This window comes from Engystomops pustulosus, chromosome 11 (genome assembly GCF_040894005.1).
Source record: "Engystomops pustulosus chromosome 11, aEngPut4.maternal, whole genome shotgun sequence".
Classification (NCBI taxonomy): domain Eukaryota; kingdom Metazoa; phylum Chordata; class Amphibia; order Anura; family Leptodactylidae; genus Engystomops; species Engystomops pustulosus.
Genome location: NC_092421.1, coordinates 62,685,911 through 62,710,949, shown reverse-complemented (window position 1 = coordinate 62,710,949; position 25,039 = coordinate 62,685,911). Strand labels below are relative to the sequence as shown.

The following is a 25,039-nucleotide window of genomic DNA, read 5'->3' as shown; positions in this document are numbered from 1 at the left end:
CTGTATGTACTCTACCCTCCCCATTATACTGTGCCCTGTATGTACTCTACCCTCCCCATTATACTGTGTCCCTGTATGTACTCTACCCTCCCCATTATACTGTGCCCCTGTAAGTACTCTACCCTCCCCATTACACGGTGTCCCTGTATGTACTCTACCCTCCCCATTATACTGTGCCCCTGTATGTACTCTACCCTCCCCATTATACTGTGCCCTGTATGTACTCTACCCTCCCCATAATACTGTGTCCCTGTATGTACTCTACCCTCCCCATTATACTGTGCCCCTGTATGTACTCTACCCTCCCCATTATACTGTGCCCCTGTATGTACTCTACCCTCCCCATTATACTGTGCCCCTGTATGTACTCTACCCTCCCCATTACACGGTGTCCCTGTATGTACTCTACCCTCCCCATTATACTGTGCCCTGTATGTACTCTACCCTCCCCATTATACTGTGCCCCTGTATGTACTCTACCCTCCCCATTATACTGTGCCCTGTATGTACTCTACCCTCCCCATTATACTGTGCCCTGTATGTACTCTACTCTCCCCATTATACTGTGTCCCTGTATGTACTCTACCCTCCCCATTATACTGTGCCCCTGTATGTACTCTACCCTCCCCATTATACTGTGCCCCTGTATGTACTCTACCCTCCCCATTATACTGTGCCCCTGTATGTACTCTACCATCCCCATTATACTGTGCCCCTGTATGTACTCTACCCTCCCCATTATACTGTGCCCATGTATGTACTCTACCCTCCCCATTATACTGTGCCCTGTATGTACTCTACCCTCCCCATTATACTGTGCCCTGTATGTACTCTACCCTCCCCATTATACTGTGCCCTGTATGTACTCTACCCTCCCCATTATACTGTGCCCTGTATGTACTCTACCCTCCCCATTATACTGTGTCCCTGTATGTACTCTACCCTCCCCATTATACTGTGCCCCTGTATGTACTCTACCCTCCCCATTATACTGTGCCCCTGTATGTACTCTACCCTCCCCATTATACTGTGTCCTGTATGTACTCTACCCTCCCCATTATACTGTGCCCATGTATGTACTCTACCCTCCCCATTATACTGTGCCCTGTATGTACTCTACCCTCCCCATTATACTGTGCCCCTGTATGTACTCTACCCTCCCCATTATACTGTGCCCTGTATGTACTCTACCCTCCCCATTATACTGTGCCCTGTATGTACTCTACCCTCCCCATTATACTGTGCCCCTGTATGTACTCTACCCTCCCCATTATACTGTGCCCCTGTATGTACTCTACCCTCCCCATTATACTGTGTCCTGTATGTACTCTACCCTCCCCATTATACTGTGCCCCTGTATGTACTCTACCCTCCCCATTATACTGTGCCCTGTATGTACTCTACCCTCCCCATTATACTGTGCCCCTGTATGTACTCTACTCTCCCCATTATACTGTGTCCCTGTATGTACTCTACCCTCCCCATTATACTGTGCCCCTGTATGTACTCTACCCTCCCCATTATACTGTGCCCCTGTATGTACTGTACCCTCCCCATTATACTGTGCCCCTGTATGTACTCTACCCTCCCCATTATACTGTGCCCCTGTATGTACTGTACCCTCCCCATTATACTGTGCCCCTGTATGTACTCTACCCTCCCCATTATACTGTGCCCCTGTATGTACTCTACCCTCCCCATTACACTGTGTCCCTGTATGTATTCAACCCTCCCCATTATACTGTGCTCCTGTATGTACTCTACCCTCCCCATTACACTGTGTCCCTGTATGTATTCTACCCTCCCCATTATACTGTGCCCCTGTATGTACTCTACCCTCCCCATTATACTGTGCCCCTGTATGTACTCTAACCTCCCCATTATACTGTGCCCTGTATGTACTCTACCCTCCCCATTATACTGTGCCCCTGTATGTACTCTACTCTCCCCATTATACTGTGCCCTGTATGTACTCTACCCTCCCCATTATACTGTGCCCCTGTATGTACTGTACCCTCCCCATTATACTGTGCCCCTGTATGTACTCTACCCTCCCCATTATACTGTGCCCCTGTATGTACTCTACCCTCCCCATTACACTGTGTCCCTGTATGTACTCTACCCTCCCCATTATACTGTGCCCCTGTATGTACTCTACCCTCCCCATTATACTGTGCCCTGTATGTACTCTACCCTCCCCATTATACTGTGCCCTGTATGTACTCTACCCTCCCCATTATACTGTGTCCCTGTATGTACTCTACCCTCCCCATTATACTGTGCCCCTGTATGTACTCTACCCTCCCCATTATACTGTGCCCCTGTATGTACTCTACCCTCCCCATTATACTGTGCCCCTGTATGTACTCTACCCTCCCCATTATACTGTGCCCCTGTATGTACTCTACCCTCCCCATTATACTGTGCCCCTGTATGTACTCTACCCTCCCCATTATACTGTGCCCCTGTATGTACTCTACCCTCCACATTATACTGTGCCCTGTATGTACTCTACCCTCCCTATTATACTGTGCCCTGTATGTATTCTACCCTCCCCATTATACTGTGCCCCTGTATGTACTCTACCCTCCCCATTATACTGTGCCCCTGTATGTACTCTACCCTCCCCATTATACTGTGCCCCTGTATGTACTCTACCCTCCCCATTATACTGTGCCCTGTATGTACTCTACCCTCCCCATTATACTGTGCCCCTGTATGTACTCTACCCTCCCCATTATACTGTGCCCTGTATGTACTCTACCCTCCCCATTATACTGTGCCCTGTATGTACTCTACCCTCCCCATTATACTGTGTCCCTGTATGTACTCTACCCTCCCCATTATACTGTGCCCTGTATGTACTCTGCCCTCCCCATTATACTGTGCCCTGTATGTACTCTACCCTCCCCATTATACTGTGCCCCTGTATGTTGTCTTTTTGAGAACACTTGTTATTGACTTTGTATCTATTTAATTTTCTTTAATGTAGTTCTGTTCCGTATCGCTGCCTTGGATGAATCGTTTCATGCAGTGTCTGAGAAGGTGAGTGAAAGATTTCCATCATTGATATCAAATACAGATCCGGCACTTCTCCTATATGAATTATATCCGACTGGGGTTCCCTGGGGTCCAGTATTTAGTTACAGCTTTTGTCCAGCCGAGGATCTACTGGTCCTCTATTGTGCCAGTCTGACACTGTATATGGGCGTAGTATATATATGCGGGTAGTATATATATATATGCGGGTAGTATATGACAGCAGCAGAAATGGGTTGTATATGTCAGATTATATACATGATTTCAGATTTTTTTTGGTGATATTGTGGTAAAAGTAGATACCAATGTGAACTTCCATTTTTTGGAGATTTTCGCTCACCAGTTTTATAAAAAGAGGTATTGAATGTGCTGGAAAGATGGGATTACGGCCTCCAACACATTTATTTTATACATTTTGTCACTAAACAATTTGCATAAATAATGACTTAAATCTACAACAGAAAGGGATTTGCATAGCAAGACACATGGACTCCCACAGACGTAGGGGCTGGTGCTATCCATGAGAAATGCCCCTGTGAGTTCTGATTGCCCCTGACCTCAGAGCGAGTGACATTTCTCACCATAGATATTTATGTAGATGAAGTTGTCGATCACTATCAGCAAGGGGTAAGAAAGATTTTTTTTTTACTCGGTGCCCCCTCCTCCCCCCTAAAATGGTTTTGCCCATGAAAGTTTTCAAATTTTAATCCCCTAGTTAGGTTTACACCATGAAGATTGTGCTGTTTTAGCTCCTATCACTCAGTGATGGTCAGTGTAAGATGCCAGGGTGTAGGCGGGACCTCTCTAAGCAGACACTTTATGATCCCTCTGTGCTATGAGATGCTGTATGCTGACAATGTGCTTAGATTATGAGGGTACAGGGTTTATATACACTCTCATATTAGCTTCTGAACATGTGCTAGTATCTGACACATAAAAAAAGAGATGAGAGATGATGAGATTTATGAGACGGATACAAGAATAATAGAGAATTTATTATTGTGTTAACCTGAGTATATTTAAGAATCTTGTCTTTGTGGGAATACTCCTTTAATAGGAGTGGAGTAGTGATGTTGCTGATGTTCAGGTGTTTTCCTCAGTGTTGTCACAATATGGAGAATGAAATCACTGGGGACCTTCCTCCTCATGTATACACTTAGCAGAAGCTTGGGTTTCACCAGCCATGAGGCGAATTGAGCCTCTTGCCTCAGAAAGCACCATCTGCAGCAAGATAGGGGGCAGCACCAGGTGCGCAGTTATCCGATACAAAGGATATGCCAATTGAAAATATCTTCTTTGCTTTGCATGGAAAGTCCACGTACTAAAAGAAACATAAATATTACTTCTGGATAAGGCAGAGGTGGGTTCGGTTCTATAGTTGGCAGAGAGTTTAGGTTCAACCCTGTTTGGGGAGATGCAGTTTGGATAAGCAGAGGTAGAGGGATAAGTTCTATATCTGGTCGTTGCTTTTACTTGAGAAAATTAAGTAAAACAAAGTAGAAATAATTATAGTTTTCTCAATGTTAATGCATATTTTCTTTTTCTTTTAGTTTCCTGTGGTTTTTGCTGAGGTAAGGAGTTTATAATTCTCATCTTACATAGTTACTATTGAGTATAGGAATAGACAGATATGAGATCAGACAGATGGAAGACAGATACTGTAGATAGACATATAAAAATGACTATTGAACCTGGATTTCTTCGTTTAGGATCCGCATGGAAATCGCATCGCCCAATGGCTGAATGTGGAGACAAAGAAAGGGATAGCACAAGAGTCCTTCCTTCTCACCTCTGAGCCTCTACTGGGAACTTATAAACTGATTGTCCAGAGGAAAAAAGGCTCCCAAATCGAGAAGCAGTTTACTGTGGAGGAATACGGTATTTTTATTACATTACAGGAAATCTACCATTTGTTTTCATGCATTATGAAAACTTACCTTTAGAATTCTGTAGCCATGCTGATGCAGAAACATATCTTTTTTAATCACTGAACTGAGTGGTTTTGCTGAAAAAACAATTCTAAAATTATGATAATGAGGCTCTGTCGCTCCTGTAGCTGCTCCGGCGCTTCTCCACTTACCCTAATTATGCACTGCTCCAGAGAATGATGTAGTCACTGTGTTATCCTTGACAGGCAGAAGTAATCAATAGATGCGCCATCCCCCAGCTGCTGTGTATGAGTCATCCAGCTCAGGCTGATTAGTCCTGTCTGGACAGTCCAGGAAGCTCCATGTAACAAGCAGGCTGAAGGCAATCCAGCTTTCCCAAGATCCTAAATGTTATAATAGTTTTTTCAGCAAAACCACTCAGCTCGGGGATTAAACAAGATATGATTCTGCATCAGTGTAGCTACAGCATTCTCAATATATGTTTGCTTCATAATGCATGAAATCAAATGGTCGATTTCTTTTAATGATACATAGAAAAGATACTAATGGATAACATACGGCCAACAAAAATGTGGCCTGGTTGTTCATAGCCAGCTGAGTGTTTACAAAAATCCAGACTTCTAGTATTTGGTATAATATTTTATTTCTTTATTTGTAGTGCTACCCAAATTTGAGGTGAAGGTGACTCTCCCACCAGTCATTACCATTCTGCATGAAGAGGTTCCAGTGACTGTATGTGCCAAGTAGGTATTTACAGAAGGAGCAATAATTAAACTCATAGTTAGAATCTCACTGTCCTCCTCTAGTGTGTAGTTGTCCTAAGGAGTGGGGTGAAAAAGAGGGAGTGACCCCATAGTTATACAGTGAAAACATAACTATGAGTCCATTGTAATATTTCTGCACTGTTTGTCAATTGTCAATTTTGGCAACTATATATGTTCCCATAGCTGTAGTTTATACCTTTACATTATTTTTGTCATATTTCAAATGTGTGAAACCATTTATCAAACAAAGTAGAAATTATGATAAGTCTATTTCATCAGGTACACCTATGGAAAACCGGTTGTGGGCAAAATCGATGTCCAAGTCTGCAGAGCATTTGCAGACAATTACAATTCCTGCCCTCAAGAAGAAAGAGGAGTATGTGAACACTTGTCACATCGGGTGAGGACAACAGAATATGGGATGACTAGGTTTTTCATCTTATTCTTGACTTTAAAGTTCACCTTTATTGAGCTCCATTGCATTTGTGATTGGGTGTTTCCATCAATCTTTTAAATGTTTTGAGGGAATGATAATGGTCATCTGAACCTTTAAAGGAAACCTACCATGAGGAATCTACCAGTAGAAGTAGGATCTGATGGAAAATTCCTCCTTTCTGCCTTTACCATAATCTGTAATTTAATAATCCTAGAACCTAACTTTTAACAATTTTTTTTTATCAATATGCAAATTAACTGCAAATTAACTAAGGCTACTCCATGCCCCAGTAGCCTCTGCAGTTAATTTACATATTGCTAAAATAAAGTTTTTAACAAGTTAGGTTCCAGGATTATTAAATTACAGATTAGGGCAGAGGCAGTAGGATGAATCTACCATCAGATCTACCTCTGATAGTAGATTGCTCATGGTAAGTTACCTATAAGAATTGATTTCCTTTTCAGGCTGATAAAAATGGATGTTTCTCACAAGTGGTAAAGACTAGACTCTTCCAAATGAAACGTTCCGGATATGAGATGAAACTTACTGCAAGTGTGAAAATAACTGAAGAAGGAACAGGTGAGGTAAAAGAAGAGTACAAATAGAAAATAATAAAAAGTGGGAGTGTTTAAAGGGATTTTCCGACAAAAGAAAATTCTCACATCTCAATCCCTACACAATAAAGATCATTTTCACCACTTACTTTACAATTTAACTTTTTTATTTATCACTCAGTGTGGTCAGAGCAAAATCCCTAAGCAGACACTTCATGATCCATGTAGTTCTCTGGGGTGACAATGTGGTTAGAATATCAGGGTACTGTCAGGCTGGACCCACCGGACCACCGCGGATGATGACGTAAGCCGACACCTGGGACTGGCATCTAAGTGATACCCGGCGTGGTACCACCAGGTTGTTCCACAGCTACGACCTTGTCCGTGGTGGCAGCCAAGACGTTAGGCAGGATCATAGTTGGGGGCAGGCAGGAGGTCAGGACGGGCAGCACAGAATCAGAGTCGGGAACAGAGTAACAAGGCAGGACAGGCGGAACAGGATCAGAGTCAAATACGGAATGCTGGGAGAGGCCGGCTTTAAACTATTTCCTGGAATGGCCAGCACCAATCAGCGGTGCACTGGCCCTTTAAACCTTTTCATGCTGCTGACATTGTACTAACACACTGACACATAGAAGGAGAAATGAGACAGATCCGAGATGATGAGATGCCTACTACACAGAGGCTGACTTTTACACTTTTAGCTCTGCTAGATTTCACAGGTATGTGCCTGCCTCCCTCTTCCCCCAGATCACTTATCTCCTTGTAGTTTGCAGCTTCTTTCTGCTCAGGATGTGCTGGCAGGAAGTGAGTCAGTAAGTGTCAGTGAGCTCCGTGCAGAGAGCGTGGCTACAAGCTCAGAGCAGAAAGACAGAGAAACTCAGGAAGCACTCAAACAGAAATCAAAGATGACGGCCTGACCCTAAAGTCAGAAGTTACAGGGTCGTGTCTAGGGGCAACTGAAATTACGCACAGCAGGACTGATGGAGGTTGGAATTATATCTGTGAAATGCTGTATTTTTGAATTGGAGTGAATTAGAGAATGTGTTATTTTGTTATCCAGAGTACATATAAGAAACTTGTCTTTGTGGGAATACCCCTTTAAAGGGTTTATTTTTTGATCTATCACCAATAGGAGAAATAATGACCGGAGAGGGAGAATCCAAGATAAAGGAGACTCTAGCTAAAGTATCATTCCGACAGTTGGATTCCCACTTTAAGGAGGGCATTCCCATCTATGGACAGGTGAGAGGGGATGAGGTCCGGAGTAGATATGATTGATGTCATGTTCTGTTTCACACCAATAGAGGCACAAATAACACCACAGTGTTATCTCATATATTATTATTTCCTTGAGCAGATCTTCCTTGAAGACGCCTCTGGAAAGCCAATTCCAAATGAGAATATAACCATCTTTGTAAGCAACAAACACTTCACCTACACAACCGGACCTGATGGAACCGCAGATTTTTCTATTGACACCAAGTCATTTCCTGCGTCATCTATATATCTCAGGGTGAGAAATATCAGTCCAAATCTCTCGAAAATATCATATTCTAAGGTTCAAAAAATTATTATTTTTTTCTGGATTCGCACAGGCCGTTTACAAGACGTCAGAACAATGTTATAGTCCTTTCACGTTGTTTCCACGTTACGAGGAGGCTTCACAAAGAGTTCAACCTTTCTACTCGAGAACAAAGAGCTATGTAAAGATCCAACCCATATACAGGACACTGACCTGCGGAAATGATGAGACGTTTACAGTGTTTTATGCTCTCACTCCTGAGGGGGTTGGCAAAGCTCAGAGTGTTGTGTTTTATCACCTGGTAAGTATAACTATTCAGGGCTTTTTGAAGGGGTTATCCACTGAAACATTAATGTACACTATAAGAATGATTAATAAAACTCAGCTTACTTAATTTAAGAAAACTACAAGCAACTTGTTAATATATATCCAGTTTCCCTGATTGCTTATTTCTTCAGTATTGCCCATGTTTAAAGGACATCTATGACCAGGATGAAGGATAATCTCTTCTTTTAGCTTCTCATGTCCTGTTATTTAAATTAAAAGGCTTAAAGGAAACCTACCACTTGTAGTGGCAGGTTTCTGATGGAAATACCGGGCACCAGCTCAGGGTGAGCTGGTGCCGGAGCTTATTTTTGTTAGTGTTTTAAACCGCGGTATCGCGGTTTAAAACACTTTTTAAACTTTACCGGCGCAGGGAGCTTACCATGCGCGCGGCTCTCCTTCACTTCCTATGTAGCCGCGCGCATGGTAAGCTCCCTGCGCCGGCTATAAAGTTTAAAAAGTGTTTTAAACCGCGATACCGCAGTTTAAAACACTAGCAAAAATAAGCTCCGGCACCAGCTCACCCTGAGCTGGTGCTCGGTATTCCCATCAGAAACCTGCCACTTCAAGTGGTAGGTTTCCCTTAACAAATTCTGCAAATGAGGCTATGGAAACCGGAGCCCCTCAAGCTCATTTGCATAATTTTAAAGGACCTTTTTTTTTTTTTGTAAAAGCCAGGCCATAAGAAGCAAAGAGAAGAGCAGATCCTGCTAAAGGGATCACACACCAGTATATCAGTGTGCTTGCCTTGCAATCCTTCATCCTGGTGGTAGCATCACTGGGTCACTTGCTATGATATTATGACCCCATATAAATTAACCAATGGATAGGGAGGGACTTATTCACCCTGCTAGTGTCAGATCATCACAATCACATCACAGCTGGTTACATTTTAGTTGCCAGCCCCATGCAGAGGGTGTCTGATTCCAAGGGACTGGCACTCGGCTTTCTGTACCATCCCTAACGCAGAGAGGGACGGCCATGTTGTGAGCAGTCCCTCTTACTTATTAACTCCTTATTACCTATTAACTCCTGGACTCCTTATATGAGCAGACAAAGCTTAAAACCTGTCTTCATCTTTTATTAAGGCGAGGGAGAAAAATATTTGTAAGTATTCTTTTAAAAAGTCAACATTCCATTATGGAATTGTTAGAATGGAGTTCCTCGTTGTATCATATTTGACCAGTTCTGTTTTTAAGACCTCCTAAAAGAAAGCCGACAACCACTTTGCTGCTGTTGCCCATTGTCAGCAAATATTGCCGAAATATCTTGGCTTCTAGAAGATCCTCACCATGAAAAGATCTCAGGAACCTCAGTTATTCTATGTTTGCTCGCACCGCCATGTGCACGGCACAGGCTATACAGATGGGAGGCATACATTGATTTATGTATTTGTCATGCATTTATAGCTGGATATCAAAAAGAGGCAAAAGGCAAACCCGACCCATTCAAACTCTACTTTTATATTTGTCATTTTCTTATCCTATAGATGATGGCAAAAGGAGGAATCCTCAACTTGGGGAAGCATGAAGTGAAAATAACCGCAAATGAAGGTACAGTGTGATCATGCACACAGAGATGTAACTGCCTTACATGACTATGTCACAAATTGTTATGGTTAAAAATGGTGTGATATACCGTAGTTATAATACAGAATCCATGCATTATGGTGTTTGTACACATTGGGGGTTCCCCTGAATTGCCCCGGGATTTTGGCGCACGCGATCGGATTGTGGCTCATCGGCGCCAGCATGCACGCGACGGAAATCGGGGGGCGTGGCCGAACGAAAACCTGATGGATTCGGAAAAAATGCTGCATTTAAAAAAAAAAGTTTCTCGGGACTTGCACTTACCTTCACCATGAATAAGGCGGTGAACTTCAAGGCATTCCAGTGGGCCTCGGGGAACTTCAGCGCAGCAGCGCCACCTGGTGGACGTTGGAGGAACTACCTTAGTGAATCCCGGCCGGACCCGAATCCACCGCAGAGAACGCGCCGCTGGATCGCGAATGGACCGGGTAAGTAAATCTGCCCCATTGGGGCTTATTTACTAAGGGTCCTGCGGCCACATTTCCGTCGGGTTTCTCGGCTTTCACACGACACAAACCGGGGGACGTGGCAGTCCGACTGATTCGGACTAAGCGCAGGATTTAACAATTCAATTTGTGTCGCATCCAATGCATTCACATACACCGGGAGGAAGAAGGTGAACTCCGGCGGACCTGATCAGGGAAGTGACACATGCAGGAAATTGGGCGCACAATCTTCATGAATCACGGCAGATGGGGAAAACGCACAGCGGGCACCGGGTAAGTAAATGTGCCCTAGTAGATGCAACTAGACGACCCATTTACGCATCTGACTACTCCATAAGGCTGATGCCAATTGACCCATAGATGGGGGAAAACAAACTGATATTATATGTGTTTCCCATAGAATCTCTCGGACAGTTTACATTCTCTCTTCCTGTAAATGTTCACACCGCACCTTTGGCAAGAGTTCTGGTTTACCTGGTTCTGGAAAGTGGTCAGGTCCTTGCCGATAGTATCAGCTTCAATGTAGAAAACTGCTTCACAAACAAGGTGAGATGCTACTGAATATTGTAATTATTCTTATTAAGCATCATGGGGGAGATTTATCACATAAAGGTGCTTGTGCGCCAGTGATAGAGGCCACGCCCCACCATTGTGTCTCACCAGTCATTGTATAGGGAGGCGGAGGATATAAGCTACTGCCCTGTTGTCTGAACCTGCTGCTGGATCTTGGACAGCCATGCAACTCACACTATAATCCATCATTAGTCAGTGGGGGGCCCTTTGGGAGCCCCTGGGCATGCACCCTGGGAGCCCCTTTCATAATCCAGCATTGGTTGTGACATCTATTGTGACTAGTGATTGTTCAGTGGTGATATCTATATAGAAGTCATTGTACAGGGAGAGGGAGGAGATAAGTTGTGACATCATCTATTGTCCGTAGTGATGTAATGAGGTCATTGTGAAACTTTGGGTTTATCTCTATGGTACCTTGATTTCATTCAGGTGAAGCTTTCCTTCTCTGCCAGTGAAGCTCTTCCAGGATCACAAGTCGATCTCACCCTCTTCGCTCAGCCAGACTCTCTCTGTGCGTTACGAGCTGTGGATGTCAGTGTCTCACTGCTAAAGTCTGAGGCTGAAATGTCACGGAAATCGGTATGAAAGTTCCTAATTAAAATGGATTAAGCTATTATAATATGAGTTGCCAATCACTTTTTTTTTTACTTTTTTGGTCTCAATACTCAGATATATGATCTGCTGCCAGTCACTGACTTGTCTGGTTACAATCACGATGGTCATTACCTAGAAGAGGAGCGGGAAGATGCCTGCTTAAAGTTGGAACCCATCTTTATGAATGGAGTCTATTATATACCCTCCACCCCGCCCTTGGACACTAATGCCTATGACATCATAAAGGTCAGTATTCTCTTTTTTTGAGGATTAGATTTGTCTCTTGTTGGACATACTTTCGTAATTTGTTTAATGTTACATATTTCGGTGTATTATAGTAACTCTGGGCAGTCCAATCAGTCCAGAGGATCTTAGATTTTTAGGTTTTAGGTAGTGTAAAAAATTATCTAAAAGGGAAACCATTTACCGTATTTTTCGGACTATAAGGCGCACCGGATTATAAGGTGCACCATCAATAAATGGCTGCTAAAACATCTAGGTTCATATATAAGGTGCACCTGATAATAAGGTGCCAATTATAAGGATGAATGACCAGCAGGTGGCAGACCTGTGCACTGTTCAAGGCAGCTGTTGTCTGTAAGTATGGTTCATATATAAGGCGCACTGGACTATAAGGCGCACCTTTGATTTCTGAGAAAATCAAAGGATTTTTTGTGCGCCTTATAGTCCGAAAAATACGGGTATGTGAATTCTAAGAAATCTAAGATTTATACGGGGAAACAGAAATGTCAGGAGAAGTTACAAATCCTCTGATAATTTGTAATTTATTTGCTTCCTTAATTCTGTGTTTTAGAGCCTGGGTCTGAAAGTTGCCACAAACACGATGGTGAGAAGCCCAGTTGTCTGCGTGGGGTCCTCTTCTCCTGATGGAAGGGAAATAGCATATCAAGGTACATATTTTTCTAATATTCATCCTGTTTGTTATAAATCTTGCTATCTACTATACCTTCCATAGTATAAAAGGGCTCAAGCAGATGGGATTAAAGGGGATGTCCACTTTTAGAAAATAATTGATATGGTTCGTGTAAGCAAAAGTCATATTATTTTCCAATATACACCAATTTCACAGGCAATGCGTTTTCGTCAGGTGAATAGACTTAGAATTTTGGCGGCCAGAAACAAAGCCAATCACAATTCAGAAGACTCTGCAGTACACCCAGCATCACGCGGTACATGTACATGTCGATAGCAGTGGTTGGCTGGCCTGATCAGGTGACCCTGGAATATACTAGCCAAGTGGTGGTGAAGCTATGGCACGGGTGCCAGAGGTGGCACTCTGGGCCATTTCTGTGGGCACTCTTAAGAGATGCTGCTCTCAGTGATATTTTAAAGCAACACTTCATTGGCTGTTAGGAACTGCAGGAAAAGTGAGAAGGTGTTGACAGAACTGCAGTATCTTTGGAGGTCATCCTGCTGGACCAATCATTTTTCCTCTACAGAGAGACCCTGGAGAGAAGCTACAACGAGAGTCTGAATTTGCCCTCCTTCTTTCAACTGTATTGGTGGCCTCAGGGGGCCGATACAATTGAAAGATGTGGAAGAACAGGGAGCAATAAGTTACTGCTTAAAATGCCTTGTTGGCACTTCACGGTACATAAGTGGATTTTGGTTGTAGTTTGGGCACTCTATCTCCAAAAGGTTCGCCATTACTGTACTAGCCCCTGCCTGCGCTGCTCGGATCATTCTCTGTCTGGATGCCGGGATAGAGCTGCTGCTGCTGCAGGGATAGCGTTAGGGTGTTCTAGTAGAGCCCAGGCGATAAAAAGAACATCGCCCAAGAGCTATTAGAGGGCATCACGGCGCAGATTGATCTGTGGCTGGCACCGCTGAACCTGAAGCCAGGCATGGTTGTGTCTGACAACGGCCGTAACCTGGTGGCGGCTCTGCAACTCGGCAGACTGACACATGTGTTAAATCTCATAGTTCAGCGTTTCCTCAAGACATACCCCAATCTGTCTGATTTGCTCACGAAGTTGCGCTGCATCTGTGCGCATTTCAGGAAGTCCAGCACAGATGCTGCCACTCTCAGGGCAGCGCAGCGCCGCCTCCAACTGCCCGCTCACCGACTGTTGTGCGACGTGCCCACGAGGTGGAATTCAACATTAACCATGTTATCCAGAGTTTACCAGCAGCGCAGAGCGATTGTAGACTGCCAGATGTCAACTTCCACCAGAACTGGTAGTCAGGTCAGTCAGCTTCCTCAAGTCTACAATGAGGAGTGGACGTGGATGTCTGATATCTGTCAGGTGCTGAGTAACTTTGAGGAGTCAACACAGATGGTCAGTGGCGATGCTGTTTTAACTGCAGCAACTTTAATCTACTACTATAACCTTTTACCTCTAAAATCTAGCTTTTCACTCTTCTTTTCTCACCTCCTTACGTTCATCTCGGGTGCCATAACCCGTACCCACTGCCTCCACACGTCATCTACATAGCAGCCTCCACACGCCGTCTCCTTAGCTGCCTCCACATTTTTCGGGTGTTTCACCAGATACGTTATGGAACTTTGTCACTCTGTCGCCGCCATGCTGTGTTATCGACTAAATATACCGTCAACCTTTTTTCACATAGGAAATCAGTTCATTTCTTGCTCACCTCCTTTGGTTCCTCTCTGCCACCATAACCAGGCCAAATACTGATACGTACTGTGCTACACGTTATCCTCGCCAAAAGGAATTTTTTTAATTGGTTTGAAGCCTGAGTCCATTTGGGGTATGTCGCCATGACACTCTCTAGCCTGCCACTCTCTAGCCTGCCGCTGCCTCCGCATGCCTATAGTGTCAGGGTCAATTATTGGATGTTTTAGATGCTATCTAGCCTCATTCGGTCACTCTGTCATCGCCATGCTGTTGCCCATAATTTTGGCATAATGGTGCGATTAAGCAGCCTCAGAAGCATCCATGCATGCTGCCCCTGCTGTTTCCTGTCCATTTCCGTGGTGTTTCCATCCTTTTCTGTGGTTTCCAGGTTTTTGGCCAAGCTTCCCTGTGCAGAGCCTTGGTCCCCTTGAAAAATGCTCGAGTCTCCCATTGACTTCAATGGGGTTCGTTATTCGAAACGAGCACTCGAGCTTAGTAAAAAGTTCGAGTCGAGTAACGAGCACTCGAGCATTTTAGTGCTCGCTCATCTTCAATCCAGATGTATGGCTCAGAAATCCCAAATCTAACATCTTGATCCCTGAAGTTTATTGAAATGACAACTAGCTGAAACACGCTGCTTGTGAAGATGTAGAAAAACCGTGATAACCTCTTATAGGAAAACAATGTCCTACCAACGTCTTTTTAACATTCACCCATGACCTGAAAGTGCACCCCTGAAATTCTTAGGTTCTCTCTACGGCAATTGCCCTGTACAGTACAGGCAACGATAAAGGCAGCTTCTCGATTCACATCTGCAGAGGTCAAACCCAACCACAGCACCTCTACAGAACCAACATATGGGCGTCACCTTATCGGTGCAGATTAACCCCCCACAGATCATCAGGGGCCCCGATCAGTTGCCATGACAGCTGGGAACCTCTCATTTTGCATTTTCTACCATAATATTGCAGGATATGACATGAACGATTAGACTTAAAACCAAAACTTAAAATCAACTCAGTTTCCCAATACACAAGTAAACAAACAAAATCATAAACATGTTCGGCATCCCCGTGTTGGGGCACATTTACTTACCCGGTCCTGCACGATCACTGATCCGGAGTGTCTGCCGGAATGCACATCTGCCCTGATTCAAGAAGATCCTACGCCCCATATCCTGCATGTGTCGCTTCCCTGCTCAGATCCGCTGGAGTTCACCTTGTTCCCGGTGCTTGTAAGTGCTTGACTTGCAACACAAATTTAAATGTTAAATCCTGTGCTTAGTCCGAATCCGTTGGATTTTCCGACGGCTGCCCCCCCCCATTTCTGTTATGTGAAAGCCGGCGCCGATGCGCCAAAATCCGATTGCATGTGACACAATCCCCGAAAAGTCGGGAAACCCGACGAAAATGCAGACATGGGACCCTAAGTAAATAAGCCCCATTGGCTTAGATTTACTATGGACCTCGTGCCATTTCTTTGTCTGACTTTTCATGTCCTGCTTGCACATGTATTTAAGAACTGTCCGCGCCACATTTGTGTTACACACCAACCCTTTTGTGTCGCGGCTGCACTATTCTTTACGAGACACAAATTTCGGCACTGGAAGGGACATTTCGGTGCACAGTTGGACACAACTTATTGTGCAACACACTTATTATGCAAAGTCAGACAGAATTCTGTTGCAACCCTATGTTAACGGTGCACCAAAAATATTTGGTGCACTTTGTCGGGGCAGTGCAGGGGGCACCAGATTCATGAAGAACGGGCACCACAAATCCTGAATCTGGCGCCCCCTGCGTTATACACAGGTCACTGCACATGGTACACACTGCACTGTTCTTAGTAAATGTGCCCCACTGTATTTTATCTCCTTGTTGCAGATGGTTGTAGTTTATGTTGAGTCTTAGTAACAAAACATACCTTGTGAGTAATGAACCAAGTAAAGAGTCACATTTTGTGTTTCCAGAGATTCTAGATGTGGATGAAGCACAAAGCTTTGTGTTTCATCGTGAATATAGTGATGATACCGAAGTTATCGAAACTGTAAGGAAGTTGTTCCCGGAGACCTGGCTGTGGGACCTGATTGAGATTGAGTAAGTATTTAGTAGATTTTCAGTCTCAAACATATCATTTTATTCCTTTGTCGTGAACTTTGGGGGTCCATTCATGTGATTGGGAAGGGGGGACCCTAGCAATCCTGAAAACCTATATAGCAGTGAATGCAAACCTTCTAGCGACCGAGTGCCCAAACTTCAACCCAAACCCCCCTTATTTATCGTGAGTTGCCAACCAAAAATTAAAGCAGTAACTTATTGCTCCCTGTTCAACAATTTTCAATCAGATTGGCCTCCTGTGGACAGCAACACAGTAAAAAGATGGAAAATTTGCATTATTTTAGCTTCTTTCCAGTGTCCTTTTGTACACAGAGAATCCTCCAAAGATAATTCAGCCCTGTCTACTCATTCTCCCTATTCCTACAGTTCGAAGTAGAGAAGCAAGTATCAAAATATGAAAACAGCATCTTTTAAGTGGCTTGCAACTGCAGGAAGATTCTTTGAGTTCTGTCTGGTGTTCTGGGGCGATGGTCCGGGTGCCCACAGAAAGGGCTCTGAGTGCCGCCTCTGGCACCCGTGCCATAGGTTCGCCACCACTGCTATATAGGGTCTGAAGATGTGAAAGCCAAAAAAAGAATGTACTTACTCTGCTCTGGCATCTGATTATGCTGTCACAACTATCTATGGTTCTTTCCCGTAGACGGTTCAGTGGGATTTCCCCAAATTTCTGAAAACATTTAAAACTTTTCTATTTTTAATCTGTAGCTCCATTGGACATTCTAATACGAAGCTGACCGTACCGGACACTATCACAACATGGAAGGTTGGCGTGTTCTGCACATCCGAGGAGAACGGCTTTGGTCTTATAGATCCGGTGTCACTGGTAACGTTCCAGCCTTTCTTCCTGGAGGTATCTGTGCCATACTCAGCAATCCAGGGCGAGACCTTCAATCTGAAATCCACAGTTTTTAACTACCTCAAGCAAACCATAAGGGTAAGCGGACAACGCAGCGGTGTGCCCCTATGTCCTAATCCTCCAATGTCATCCAGTCTTGTGTTATATTTTCCTTTTTCTTTCTAGATAAACATTGGTTTGGAAAAATCTGATGAATTCACAGCTAAAAAAATGACCGCTGGTGATGAGGATTACTGTATAGAAGCGAATGGGAGAGTGACTGTAACATGGGAAGTGACACTATCAACTATAGGTGACAATTTTTATACTTTTTCTTATATGGCATTGTCACAGGTGCTCCTATGTCCCAAGTCCCGGGTCGCAGGCACACCTGTGCCTCTCTCCGGCACCCATCTCCCCGCTATGCTCTCTTACCCCTCCACGTTCCTGCTCCGCTACTCACAGCTTGGGCTCTCGAAGATTTAAAGGCCCAGCGCTCCGCTTATTGGTGGTGGCCATTTCCAGGAATTGAATAAAAGCCAGCCTCTCCCAGCATTCCCTGTTGGATATTTGTGCCATATGCCTCAGAAAAAGCTTGTTTTGTTGCCTAATGCCTGTCCCATTTCACATTGTGACCCCGGTTCCGTTCCTGAATTTGACTCCGTACTGCCTGTCCTGACCTCCTGCTTCGTCCCTGACGTTGATCGTGTGCTGCCTGTCCCTGACCACAATTCTGCCTCACGACTTTGTACCATGGCTTGGCCACCACTGTGTGCAAAGTCAGTGGAGCAACCTAGTGGTACCCTGCCGCAGCAAGTCCATCCTGCTTTTCGGCGGGCTCTGGTGAAAACCAGGTGCCACTTAGATTCTGTTCCCAGGTGTCAGTTTACGCCATTGCTCGCGGTGGTCCAGAGGATCCACTAAAAATCCAGATATCCTACTATTTTCTTCTCTCCTTTTTTCCATCCTAAACTTTTCAAATTTTGTTTTACAAAATGATTCTTGGACTGTCATATAACAGTTGTTTCAAATGACATGTCCCCACAGAAGTCTATGGAGAGGGTGGGGTATAAAGAGGAGCAGAGTGAGAGAGAGGTCATAGCAAAACTTGTACGAGGATTCCATAGTCTTTTGCTTTCCTCTTTGGACTCACTGAATTCCCCTCATAGTGTCTCACATCTATCACTACAGATTTCGTCAACAATTCAGATGGTTCCCCTGAGTTTCCAAGCTCTTCCCAGCCGCTATACCTTCTACCATGGTAGTTATGCTCATGCTCATTGTATTTCAGGTGAAGTGTCCTTTACAGTGAGTGCACAGACTGTACCTGGAGAGGGACATTGTGGTAATGAGATTGTTACCCTGACACAAGGCAGAAAGGACACAGTGATTAAATCTATCATAGTTGAGGTGAGTATATTGCACACGAAATAACATACTATGATTGGTTTTCCACTGCATAAAATGGATTGAAAAGTACCTAGTATGGAGTTGACTACCTATTTCAGGCTATGTACCAAACAATCCAAAGTGGTACTATTAGGTTACATGTCTAAATGTGGAGCTTGCTCATGGGGGCAGTTTTTGACCCCTGGGCTGTATATATATTGCCCCCAATAGTCTAATTTTCTTTTAATTATTTAACATTTACTGCATGTATACAGTATGAGAACAAAGCTTCTCAGAAAATGAGGGGTGTCCCTTCAGACAGCTTTCATTTCTGCAGTTTAAGGACCTTTGAAGGACCTTCAAAGCTCCTGGGAGGGTTCTTGTATACATTTCTGCAAGAGCTGGCACATATCTAGGTGATGGACACTCATACCTTAATGGTGCACATTTACTTAAAACAGTGCATATAGAACTATGTGCATGTGCCGGTGTATTGTGCAGAGGGCGCCAGATTCATAAATTGTGGTGCATGTTATTCATGAATTTGGCACTCCCTGCACTGCCCTAACAGGGTGCACCATCTTTTTTTGGTGCACCTTAAACGTGGGGCGTGCGACACACTTCTGTCAGAGTTTTCCTGATAAATGTAACGCATGAACCGACTGAGCACCGGAACACCCATTTTAGTGACAAAATTTGTGTTGTGTGAAGAATAGTGGAGCCGTGCCACAATACGGTTGTGTGCGACACAAATATGGCACGCGCCCTTCTTAAATTCATGTGCAAGCAGTAACAACGACCAAAGTCCAACAGAAAACTGGTGCACGGGGGGGCGTGGCCTGATGCCGAGCTAGGAGGACGTGCGCCGCGGAGCTCCCGGGACCCGGCACCCCATCACCCTCCCTAGGCAGCCATCCTCCACCTGTGCCCCCTCCAGCCTGCTCCCCGGTGCCGCGGGTACCTGCCTCCACGCTCCGGTGCCGATATCGCGGAGGTCCCCGGCTCCTTGCGGCCCCCCCGCACTCCAGCTCCTGCAGCTCCCACGTGCCCAGCGCGGCGGCGGGACCGTAGCCGCCCGACATCGCGGCTGCACACCGGAGCGGTGAGGGAAACCCCCCCCCGCCTCTGGACATACGGAGCCGCCGACCCACTTGAAGGATCGCGGCAGCGCTCCAGTCACCCCTGCAGCCTGCCGGAGGCGCCATTATACTGGACTCCCCTGCGCTGCCTGAGGCCTAGGCGCGCAGGGTTAACCTCTCCCTTGCCGGACTGCAGCCAGGAGTAAGGTAGGGAAGTAATTCCCCTGCTGCTGCCCACTTCTCACCTGGGGACCCCAAGCTGTGCAGCCCAGCACTGAGTCCTCCATACTCCCAGTGACCCCCTGCCCGGGTTCTGTTTTGTATTAACCCTTGCAGTGCCGCTGCAATTTCCCACGTGGGCCCTGATTCTATTTCTGCTAATTACTGGACGCTAGGCTCCTCGATTGTTTATCACTGGCCCCCTCTGCCCAGACGCCATGGGTAACCGGAGGAAGACGGCTAAATTGCTCAAAGCAGCGTCCGGGGTGTCTGCGCCTCCATCGGATGATGAATCCGTCCATGAAGATCCTCCATTCCAGTCCCTGGAACCCCTGGATGCGCAGGACTGCTCCACATCACAAGCCGTTCTAGCACAGATTCAGTCGAACGCTGCCAAAAAGTTGGGGAGATTCTCCCGCACACAGCCCTGCTCTCCTCAGGGGTCCCCAAACTCCTCTCCCTCCCTCTTTGAAGGCTCCCAGAGCCCGCCACAGCTTGTAAGCTATGAAGAGGGCGCTGATCCGCCTGACGTGGCCACTGAACTGGACCGCAAATTTGCAGAGGTGCTGGCGGCCATTAATGGGTGCCAATCCAAACTGGTTACCAAGGTGGATGAGCTGCGACAGGACTTTGTTCTTTTAAGACACGATGTCCATAAAGCTAAAGAGCGAATCACCGAAACTGAGCGCAGAATATCTGAGGTGGAAGATGTCCAGAGGCCTATGCCGACACAGATAAGAGAGCTTCAGCGCCAAATGTCTGCATCCATCGACAGAGCGGACGACCTCGAAAACCGACTGCGACGGAACAACGTCAGAGTGGTTGGCCTCCCCGAAAAAGTGGAGGGGTCTGACCCGGTATCCTTTTTTGAAAATTGGCTCAAAAATTTGCTTCCTGCAGATACCTTTTCCCCGTTCTTCACAGTGGAAAGGGCCCATCGTGTGCCATCCCGCCCTGGCCCCCCAGGGGGCAATCCAAGACCCTTCCTGGCCCGGCTGCTGCACTTTAGGGACAGGGACTCTATCCTCAGGGCTGTCCGTACCAAGGGAGAAATCCTCTATGCCAACAGCAGAGTGTCCTTCTACCCTGATTTCTCTGCATCCGTCAGGAAACAACGCGCACAATTCACTGAGGTCCGTGCCCGTCTCCGTGACAAGGGGTATAAATACTCCATGATGTATCCTTCCAAGCTCCGAATTGTGGACGGACAGAAGACTCGATTCTTCACCTGCCCAACCGAAGCACTTCACTGGGCTGATGCAGCTCCACGGGCTCCCGCTGCAAGGCCCGCACCTCCTGAGTGACTGGACTCATATATCCTTTTATCTGATGAGCTATGACATTGCTGGACTTAGTCCTGTATTGATGCTTAGGGGTCCTAAATCATTGCTCTAATTTTCTAATATTGCTTTACATTGGGGCGCACGCCTCGTATATGGTGCCCCATAACTGATGTGCTATCTCTTTTGGTCAATTTGGCCTGTGCGCCACATATGGCACTTATTTCTCTTTCCCCTCCCCTTCCCCTTCTTTGTACCTACTCCCCCCCTCCCTTATCCTCTTACCGCTCCCCTCTACATATTACTCTTCCCTTATCCCCTCCTTTGCTCTCTTTAAACATGGCTGCCTAAATACCTCCTGTTTATATATACTCTGAGGGTTAGGGGTCCCGGGACAAATGGTGTAAGTTTGTCTTGAGTTAGGGACCACTGTTCTATTCTTTGATTGTTATTGGGTATAGGTCTGCACTACTGCTGTTAGGGTGTTAGACAGGGGGTTTATATTCTTGGGATTGTTAGTACAGTTCTGGTTATATTTGTTATGCTCACTGTTGTCTGTCTGTCTATGTCTCTGTGGTATGAAAGGATGAATGCTTGGTTGCTCACGTCTCCTTCCCCACACCCCTTTCCCTTCCGCTAAGATGTCCTCACTTAAGGTAATGAGTTGGAATGTGAGGGGACTCAACTCCAAATTCAAGAGGGCTCTGATGTTAGACGTCATTAAGCGTCAGGCCCCTCACATTGTATGTATCCAAGAGACACACCTTACGGGTCAGAAGGTCCTCTCTCTGAAGCGGGCCTGGGTGGCTAGAGGTTATCATTCCTCCTACTCTGTCTACGCCAGGGGAGTATCCATACTCATATCCAAAGCGCTTCCCATAGAGGTCATACAGGTAGCACCGGATCACTTTGGCCGGTACGTAGTCATACATTGTGCCTTGTGGGGCTTTACTTTCACTGTAGTGTCGGTCTATGTCCCACCTCCCTTTGATCCAGCTGTATTGCACCTAATCTCCGGTAAACTTGCTTCTATGCCTCCTAGTCCGATCCTCTGCATTGGTGACTTCAATGCAGTCCCTAATCCCTCCCTGGATCGCACAAGCGGCCTAGACACAGGCTCGGTCCGTCTGAATGAGTGGCTCACTTCTCTAGACCTCGCCGATGTTTGGCGTAGTAAACATCCTCAAGAGAGAGAATATTCATTCTATTCCTCTGTGCACAAGAGCTTCTCTCGGATTGATCTGGCCTTTGTCTCCCCTGATATGTTGCAGCACGTTGATCAAGTATCCTATTGCCCGCGCAGTGCATCTGACCATTCCGCCTTGCTTATCAGTCTCCTTATAGGCCCCCCCAGCGACTCCCGCTTATGGCGCCTGCACCCGGCCTGGCTCCTATCCCCAGCGGTCCAGAGTACTGTTAGGGCAGCGCATAGCGAGTTCTGGGATGTACACTCAACCCATCCTGATCCTCTTCTAGTCTGGGACTCGTACAAGTCCTCAGTGCGGGGAGCATTCATGTCAGGTGTAGCTGGCCATAGGAAGTTATTAAATGCGCAGGAGGAGAGGCTGACCGCTGCACTGGTGACTGCAGAAAAGGAATATCTAGAGAAACCTACTCCGGGGAATAAAAAGACTTGGGCCCAAGCGCAGAGGAACCATCTAGCTGTAGTGAAGGAGCGCACCAGCAAGCGCCTGCAAGCCAGGGAAGCGTCCATCTTTGAATTTGGAGATAAAAATGGGAAGCTGCTTGCATATCTCTCGCGGGCTGAGCGTCCGTGTGCATCCGTTCCATCTATCCTTGACAGTAACGGAGCCTTGAACACAGAACCCCGGGCCATAAACATGGTTTTTCACGAATTCTACTCTTCTCTTTACAGCTCCAGATTGTCCGCCTCTTCCGTCGAGATTTCCAGATTCCTTGACAGTCTTCCACTTTGGAGGCTCACACCGGCACAGTCATTGGAGCTTGATGCCCCGCTCTCGGCGGAGGAGGTGGAACTGGCCATCCAATCATTGCCCCCCGGTAAGACACCTGGACTTGATGGACTGGGAGGTGAGTGGTATAGGGATAACTGTGAGACTCTGGTCCCCCATCTCCTTAGCCTGTATTCCGATGCGCTCGACAGCGGTTCCCTTCCTGACTCCATGCGAGAGGCCCTTATTGTAGTTATTCCCAAGCCTGGTAAGGACCCTCTGCATCCCGACTCATACCGTCCAATTTCCCTCCTAAACTCAGATGTCAAAATACTAGCAAAAATTCTGGCAACAAGGCTTAATAAAGTAATATTATCCTTGGTCCACCCAGACCAGACAGGCTTTATGCCAGGGAGGGGTACTGACATAAATATTCAAAGACTACACCTGAATGTAGCAGAGGCAGAGAAGTCTTCAGACCCTGGGTTTATATTATCCTTAGATAATTGCAAGGCGTTTGATTCTGTGGAGTGGCCCTATTTGTGGACCCTCCTGCCCAGGCTGGGTATTGGCCCTCGCTTCACAGCATTGGTTAGGTTATTGTATAACGACCCTAGGGCTAGGGTAAGGACCAATCTTAATATCTCACCTACTCTCCCTATGGCCAGGGGCACTAGACAGGGTTGCCCACTATCTCCCCTCCTCTTCGCACTTGCCATTGAGCCCCTTGCTGTGGCGATCCGTCACTCTGATAGCATTAAGGGCATTGCTAGAGGTTCTATCATTGAAAAGGTATCTCTCTATGCTGATGATACACTTGTATACCTTGGGGATGTGGGCCCCTCTCTGGAATCCCTTCTGTCCCTGATAGAATGCTATGGGGGGTTCTCAGGTCTCCGGGTTAATTGGGACAAATCGGCCCTCTTTCCCTTATCAGATATAGGGGTACGCGCCCTTCCCGTCCCAGTCCAGGTGGTGTCCACCTTTAAATATCTGGGAGTCCAGGTGTCACGCAAGGTCCAGGCATATACAGAGCTAAACATCACACCCCTGATAGCTGCAACGGAATCGCGCCTAAAAGCCTGGTCCACTCTCCCCTTGTCCCTATACGGACGTATCAATATATTCAAAATGATCTTCCTCCCCAAATTTCTATACCTTTTTCATGCTTGTCCTATACTGCTCCCTAAGAGTCTGTTCAAACGCTTAGACGGCATTCTCAGGTCCTTCTACTGGCAGAGTAGCGCCCCGCGATTCAGTTTAGCGCTGCTTCAGGCTCCCAAGTCTAGGGGTGGACTGGCTGCCCCAGATCTGTATCTTTATTACCTGGCTTCCCAGCTAGTATATGCCCAGTGGTGGATAGATATAGACATGGGTAATGCAGCTACTGCACTGGCTGGTGCCCTGGTCGGTTCCTACGAGGCCCTTACAAACTGGCTGTACAGGTATAAGTCCCCATCTGATACCCCACTCCCCCTACGTACGGTAGCGGTGTGCTGGCGTAGGGCACAATCCCTGGTAGAGCTAAACGGCCCCCCCCCTCTCTCGCCTAGGACTCCATTGTGGCTCAATCCGTGGCTCTCTCACTTCCTCTCCCTCCCGGGCTGGACAATGTGGGGGGCGGCGGGGGTGAAATTTGTAGGCCAGCTATTATCTCCGGAAGCAGAGTTACTCAGCTTTCACGAGTTAAGGGAGAGACATACTGTACCCGATACGGCCAGCTTCCATTACACGCAATTGCGACACGCATTCAAAGCCCAATTCGGCTCCTTCGGCCTGACAGTGAAATTCTCCAAACTAGAGACTCTGATGAGTACCCCGGACCTCCCTAAGCCACTCACTCAGTGCTATGCTCTCCTACAAGAGCAAAAGTC

At 46.2% G+C, this 25,039-nt stretch overlaps 1 protein-coding gene across 1 annotated transcript in view; it reads left to right on the top strand.

The window, feature by feature from the left end:
• LOC140106773 (alpha-2-macroglobulin-like) overlaps positions 1-25,039 on the top strand; it is a 67,231-nt gene that overhangs the window by 20,811 nt on the left and 21,381 nt on the right. The window contains exons 4-21 of the mRNA XM_072131397.1: positions 2,993-3,045; positions 4,590-4,610; positions 4,749-4,917; positions 5,587-5,671; positions 5,972-6,092; positions 6,593-6,707; positions 7,818-7,927; positions 8,043-8,198; positions 8,281-8,508; positions 10,021-10,084; positions 10,967-11,112; positions 11,569-11,718; positions 11,809-11,979; positions 12,548-12,644; positions 16,303-16,429; positions 17,156-17,384; positions 17,472-17,598; positions 18,577-18,695. Of these exons, the coding sequence (XP_071987498.1) occupies positions 2,993-3,045; positions 4,590-4,610; positions 4,749-4,917; positions 5,587-5,671; positions 5,972-6,092; positions 6,593-6,707; positions 7,818-7,927; positions 8,043-8,198; positions 8,281-8,508; positions 10,021-10,084; positions 10,967-11,112; positions 11,569-11,718; positions 11,809-11,979; positions 12,548-12,644; positions 16,303-16,429; positions 17,156-17,384; positions 17,472-17,598; positions 18,577-18,695 (2,288 nt within the window). The remainder of the gene's footprint in view (positions 1-2,992; positions 3,046-4,589; positions 4,611-4,748; positions 4,918-5,586; positions 5,672-5,971; positions 6,093-6,592; positions 6,708-7,817; positions 7,928-8,042; positions 8,199-8,280; positions 8,509-10,020; positions 10,085-10,966; positions 11,113-11,568; positions 11,719-11,808; positions 11,980-12,547; positions 12,645-16,302; positions 16,430-17,155; positions 17,385-17,471; positions 17,599-18,576; positions 18,696-25,039) is intronic.